Below are 6838 nucleotides of genomic sequence, written 5' to 3'. Positions count from 1 at the left end.
GGAATAAGCTAAAATTTAGTTATTTTCATTAAAAGAACTTCTTAGATGCGATCAACAAATTCTAGAGGAAGTCAGGACAGAGTTCACAGATATGTGTAAGTGCATGCATGTGTGTCCGTGTGTAGGTCCGTCTACAAATACCTTCTCCCATGTGCAGCGGAAGGAGGGAGGCACGCCCCCACGAAGACCTCCAGGTCGCCACCCTTGTTTGATTCTACAGATGACTTGAGTGATTTGTAACAGACTGACCTCTTCCCCATTAAATGTTTCTTAGGAAAAGGTTCCCGCCATTCCAAATGCTGAGACTTGGCCCATCTCATGTGCTGGGAAAGCAAGAGCCTACTCCAGCTTTTCACCAGAGCCAAAATCTGGAAGGAAGTAAGAGTAAGAACCAAGAGTGCAGATAAGTGTATTTGAAATGACTGTTCAGTATGACTTCGATTCTGTGTGGTTTATTACAGTCCAAAGACATGAAGTTCTTATGAAATAAAGTCATATGGTACAGATAAAAACAGGCCAGTCAGAGTTGTTTTGCGGGCCAAACTGCGGACCACCCAACAGTTCACATTTTAGGAATTTGAAACGTCTAAAAATAGATAAGGTGGTTTCTCAAAGAAAAAGAGAGAGAGAAAGAAATAGGGAGAGAGAGAGAAAGACGGAAGGAAAGAAAAGCGAGGGAAAGAGGCAGGAAAGCAACAAGAAACCGCTGAGGAAGTGTGAGCTCACAAGATGCCTTACTTGGAAAGAAGGGGCAAATGCATAAAAATGCCACGTTTGTGCAGGCTACGGCGACAGTAAACACAGTTGGATACACAGGCCTCGTAGTAATTTTGTAATGGCATATATATAACGTCTCTGGCGCTTCTAAAAAATATGCAGAGACTAATAATTAAGGATCATTCTAGACAAAAATACAATATATGGTAACGGGGCAGGGGGGTGGGGGGGAGGAGGAAAGTCTGGTCTCAGGGGAGAGCCCCACAGACATTCCGAGATGAAGCTGTTTTTTGGTAATTCTAGTGGATATGGCAGCAAAAATAGCTGTAAGGGTGTTGGCTGGTTGTGAGCAAGTTATTTTCAAATATCACCTTACAGCTACATTTGCAAAAGCGTCTTTGTGAAAAGTTCATTTTGTTAACCCTGTAAAATGTCTATGCGGACATCTCTTTCTGAGACAAAAGGAAAGGAGCTGGGCCGTGAAGAGGTAAGGGATGTGTGCTTTAAAACAGACATGAACCCCTTCTGGGCTCCTCTCACACAAAGGGACACAGATTCTTAAATAAAATAATACTTCCTTAAAAATCTGCCACCTCACAATTGTTTACATCATAGAAAAATAGCATTTTTTGGTAAAAAGAAATATAGTTACTTTGTTAAAATGGTCTATTTTAAACCAGCAATTATTTTTCATATAAAGAATTTCTGAACATCCATACAGAACATAAAAATAGATAATACTGAGGGCAAAGCAGACGATGGCGTGTTTGCGAATGATCAAAGTATTTCATCGCCAGATAAAATAATACTCTGAGTACATTATGGTACAAGTTTTAATCTTTTAGGAACTTAAAAAGATATTGCTTTTATTCTCTAATGGCAAGTTACTTATAAATAGAGTTACTTGCAGCAGCAGAAGGCCAGACTGATTAGAAACGGGTCGTATATACTCATCCATTTCCCCTCAACTCAAAGTGCTGGAACGCCAGGCAGCTGGCCCAAGTCCCAAACTCCTTAGCGTGAGCAGGGATGACAGGCCGTAGAGATGCAGAGGGGGTTTATGACATTCACAGTCCTTTCAAAATCATTCACGTCTGAATTTTCACATAGAACCAGATTAACACCAAACTATTTACCAGCTTGGCGAAGTCCATCATTACGGAGAGTTTGTGTGGCTCCTTTCTAAATACAGGTATTAACTCTTCATATTATGAAAACAGATGGTTTCAACGGACTACTGCTTTATTTCCACAAAGTGACTCTGGAGGGACGAGGAGTTTCTTGGTGGCAGTGGGAGAGGCTGTGACCGCATACTACAGGTCAGCGGGCTCCAGCCGACATGGGGGTGAGACGGGCCGGCAGGCCAGACGACACCCCGTGAGGAAACTCTAGCAATCTCGGACTTCACTGGCATCTCCTCACACCCTCTCCACTCTGCTAGGGTCATAGGAATCTGAAAAAGCAAAAGCAAAAAAAAAAAAAAAAAAAAAAAAAGGCAAAAAAAATATTAGTGGTATATTCAATTAGTGTGTTTTCTGTTTAATCCTCAGACCACAAATAAGTATGTTGAAGGAACAAAGATCCACAAGTGTAAAGTGAATGCTTAGATATTTAAACAACATTGATTTCACTGAGGATTAAGAAACTATCATTAAAAGACTATTTTAAAAGGACACGTGTGATCATTACCTAATCACAGATGGAAACATGGGAGTTGCTTAATTTTTGAAAGTCCTTTCCTATTGTCCACAGTGGAACAGAAGGACATCGGGAACTTGACACACGACACTGGTAAACCTGCAGGGCTACGTCTGGCTGACACTCAGGAGTTTTTTCTTTTTCTTTCTCTCTCTTTTTGTAAATTACAACTCTAATGAAATCTTGCTTTAAAAAAATGCATCCTTGGGGGGGGCGCCAGGGTGGCTCAGTTGGTAAAGCGTCTGTCTGCCTTCGGCTCAGGTCATGATCCCAGGGTCGCTGCGGATGGAGACCCACATCGGGTTCCCCGCTCAGCCGGGGGTCTGCTTCTTGCTCTCCATCTACCCCTCCCCCCACTGCTTGTGCTCTCTCTCTCTCTCTCCCACATAAGTAAATAAAATCTTTTAAAAAAAGCATCTTTTTAATCAAATGCAAGCTTGGGGACCCTGAAATCCTGACTGCCTGGCCGACAGCGAGAAGCCGCCTATCCCCGACCACCACCAGCCAGCAGACAGGCCTAGGATGGACTCGTGACTGGTAACACCCTCTTCCAGGCCTTCCCACATACCCAGGTGTAGGAGCCTGGGCCACCACGCTGACCCATGCCACAGCCCACACTGGAAAATCCCAAACTGGGCCCAAGTGAGCGGGGTTTCCAAAACGGGACCCCATACACAAGGTCATGCGGTCGGAGGGCTGCGGCCTCCTCATCCGAACCCCTCTGGACTCACAGATCTCTGCGACCCGGGTCAGCCTCGAGCTCACCTGTGGGCCTCCTACAGGCAGAATTTCCCACCAGAGCAGATCACAGGTGTCCTGACTGTTTAAGAGAAGACGCCTAACGGAATCTAGAAGGACTGGCAGAACTTGGTAGTTACAAACACTACTGCAAAACGGTCTCTGCTCTGATCCGTCTGGGCCACTGGCCCTGACAAAAGCCATTGAGATCCTTCCCAATTTCTCCAGCAGCAAGACACTCTGCTGTGCTTCCTCACACCATCTCAACTCCGTCACGACCGGGCTCCGATCCCTCTGCGACCGTGACAGCGAAGGCCATGCGGACAGCGCACCCGCTCGGCCTCCAACACCGTGTGCTGCACCAGTGCCCGCGCAGCCACAAGCAGGCGGGGTGCAGGCTGGTCTGCTCCTTCACATCTCTGACACTTGGCCACGTGGCATGTGACGACACAGGCTTCGGACAGCTAGGCCCGCATCTCTGTGCTCCGTCAGCCTCCCGGGTGTGGATTCCGAGGGTGACCCACTTGGAGCAAAAACCTCTTTTTCTCCTGGAAAATGGGGTGGGCGGTCCTAACGGAGGACGCCGTGGGTGGGCCGCATTTTCAGAGGCCAGAGGCAGAGAAGGGGTTGAGCATCTAGAGAACATCTAGGTCCATACATGGGGCATGGGGCGGCACCACAACAGGCCTGCACCCCAGGGCCCCGCTGCCGAAGCTCGCTGCCTGGAGCCAGGCAGCTGGGAAGAGCTCTGTAGGACAACAGGCTCCTTCTGTGGATCCGGGAGGACCGTAACCCATAACCTCATGTTAAATTTTTCTAGAAGTTGTGTTAAAGCAAGTAAAAGGAACAGGTAAAATTAACTTCAATAATATATCTTATTTTGCCAAAGAGACCCAAATTATTATCATTTCAACAGGTAACCAATATAAAAATTGAGAAATCCCCCAAAAATGTTTAGACTAAGTCTTTGAACCCTGGTGTGTAGTTTCCACTTGCAGCCTGCTGTAGCCTCATCCTCGCTGAGCAGAAAGCCTGATGCGGGGCTCAATCCCAGGACCCTGGGATCATGACCTGAGCAGAAGGCAGAGGCTTTAACCCACTGAGCCACCCAGGTGCCCCAAAAGGACCACCTTTAAATTGCAATAAAGGTACTTTATGATACAATGGGTACTACGACACCACACAGATCACGAAGTTCTAGAAGGGCGCATGTGTGTACGCTGGGCAGGGGAACGTCACAGATATCCGTGACATAAACTTATTTTAAAATTCCAAGACAGGGGTGCCTGGGTGGCTGAGTGGGTTAAAGCCTCTGCCATCAGCTCAGGTCATGATCTCAGGGTCCTGGGATTGAGCCCCGCATCAGGCTCTCTGCTCAGCAGGGAGCCTGCTTCCTCCTCTCTCTCTGCCTACTTGTGATCTCTGTCTGTCAAATATATAAATACAAAAAAATCTTTAAAGTTCCAGGACAAACTCTGAATCGGAGTGGGCCGTGAACCCGGGCGCAGTGAAGGGGCTCCTGCCCACTGGGACGCTGGGAACGGGGGTGGGAACGGGCACTGAGATGATGATTCCTGAGTGCAGAATGATGAAATACACCAAGAGGAAAACAAAACCCAAGAGTTTATCAGCCAAAAAAGCAATGAGACTTTATATTAACTTGCGAAGCCACAATAAGGGAAAAAGGTAACGTGTCTCCAAGTTCGACCATCTAGATTATATGATCTGCATTCCTCTCAGAATGAGTTTGAACGCCTGGTGACTGTCATGTGAGGGGCCGTGGAGGTTCATCTGAGCCCCGGCGCATGGATGAAACCTCATGGGGTCCTGCTATGTAATTATTTAATCGTGCCAGAGTGAGCTGTGTGGCACCCCAGGAGACTTTAGATCTGGGGTCATTTTATTATGTGCTAAGAAATGCATCAAATGGAGAGGGAAAAAAATTCTAGTGATTTTCAGTAACTATTGTTTAAAAAAAAAAAGGTCTCGCAGAGCTGTTTCTAAGGGCTGGCCAACATAAACCTGGCATTATCTACATGTTTTCAGATAGCTGTCCTACCTGTACTCGCGTGCCAAACGATCGAGCTGAGGCGGGAGGGAGTGCCTCACTGAACTAGCTGTTTTGTGTTATAAAATCCTCCCTGAAATACGTGGGCTGTGTACAAGACACAGAAACCTGGACAAACTGGCATTTATTATTTTAACAGGATTTGTCTCGTTTTAAAATCCTTACAGTTCTTAGGATGAGGCAGGACCGAGAGAGAAACTCATTTTAACTCACGCTTAAGAGCACGTGGGCATATTTTGGGTGGGGGAGGAGGGAGCAGGAGAGGAATTAGGTAGAAACCCCATAAATCCCAACAACTCAAAAAATGGGCCACGTAACACCTTCTTCCATCACTGGGGCAAGAGTTGCACATCCTTACTGTTGTCTTTCTTGGCAAAGACCAAACTGGTCCAGTCGGATGACCCAAGAGGGCCCCGACCAATGGGTTATTTCCAACATGTATTTTGTGGAAGCAACAGAATAGCACTCACTAATGTTCCTTACAATCATACTGTATTTGTGGGAAAATGTAAAAAGTGCCATGGGCAAGTTCTGTGGAACAAAAATTCTGGACATTTCTAGCTGAGGAATCCTGTTTTCAGGATTGAAATCCTGATTTCAAAGTAAGAAAGAGAGAAGGGGCGGGGGTGGAGCCTGACCCCACAGTGAGAGACCAGAGGGCCTGGCTCAGGACAGGGGCCCAGGGCCCTGGGTCAGCGAGGTCACACACACAAGGGCACAGTCTCCCCTTACTGTAAATAGGTCTGAATGAGGGGCACCTGGGTGGCTCAGTGGGTTAAAGCCTCTGCCTTTGGCTCAGGTCATGATCTCAGGGTCCTGGGATAGAGCCCCACATCGGGCTCTCTGCTCAGCAGGGAGCCTGCTTCCCTCTCCCTCTCTGCCTGCCTCTCTGCCCACTTGTGATCTCTGTCAAATAAATAAAAAAATTTATTAAAAAAAAAAAAAGGTCTGAATGAATGAGTCAAGGCCCCTTCCTGTCTACAGTTTACAATCAGGCCTTTTGACATGTCCCTCTGCTCGTCTAGAGTTCTAGAATTAGTTCTAGAATACATCATTGCTGATTCCCCGGCCCCTGAAGAAAATGCTAGAAACAGAGATGCCTGTTTGTGGCAGCGCCTGAGAGGGTGAGACTGCGTTTGGGGGGAATCCCTGCTGCTGCCACCAGGAACCCGCCCTGTGCTTTGACCTGGAGCAGCCCTGAAGGCGTTAAGGTGATGGAAGGGAGAGGCCCAAAGGCCAAAACCCTCTGTCCTGGGCTTTAGCACTCAGACCTTAGGGGGCCTCCTGGGACAGAGCTGGCGGGGGAACCTTCTAGGGTGGAGTGTTGAGAAAGTGCAAACTGCTCCTTTTATCTACTAAACCTTCTTCAAGTTTCAAAAAAGGTAGCGTAGCAAAAACAGATGAAAGCGCGGGACAAAGGGTTTTGGAAGGTGCGCGGTAAGCCCCGGCATCCCGGGCTGTGTAGTTCACGTGTTATCTCGGTACGTCTTTCTTAACCAGGTGAATAAAGAGAGTGCGGGTGGCCTGGGTGAAGGCTTGTTTGGGGCGAGAGCGAGACTACCCACAGGACAGCCTCCTTCCTACAAGGTTCGTCAAGGTCCGACCAAAGTGGGAACG

At 47.4% G+C, this 6838-nt stretch overlaps 1 protein-coding gene across 5 annotated transcripts in view; it reads right to left on the bottom strand.

Annotated features, from left to right (window-relative positions):
• Positions 1-436: 436 nt before the first annotated feature.
• The window catches only part of JCAD (junctional cadherin 5 associated), a 37418-nt gene continuing 31016 nt past the window's right edge, over positions 437-6838 (bottom strand). For all 5 annotated transcript variants that reach the window (XM_045087429.1, XM_045087428.1, XM_045087427.1 and 2 more), the window contains one exon: positions 437-2170. In XM_045087429.1, the coding sequence (XP_044943364.1) occupies positions 2136-2170 (35 nt within the window). In that variant the 3' untranslated portion in view covers positions 437-2135. The remainder of the gene's footprint in view (positions 2171-6838) is intronic.

This window comes from Mustela putorius, unplaced genomic scaffold (assembly GCF_011764305.1).
Source record: "Mustela putorius furo isolate JIRA1106 unplaced genomic scaffold, ASM1176430v1.1 tig00001130_pilon_pilon_pilon, whole genome shotgun sequence".
In the NCBI taxonomy this organism is placed as follows: Eukaryota; Metazoa; Chordata; class Mammalia; order Carnivora; family Mustelidae; genus Mustela; species Mustela putorius.
The sequence above is the reverse complement of the archived record's forward strand: the minus strand, read 5'-3'. Positions and strand labels throughout refer to the sequence as shown.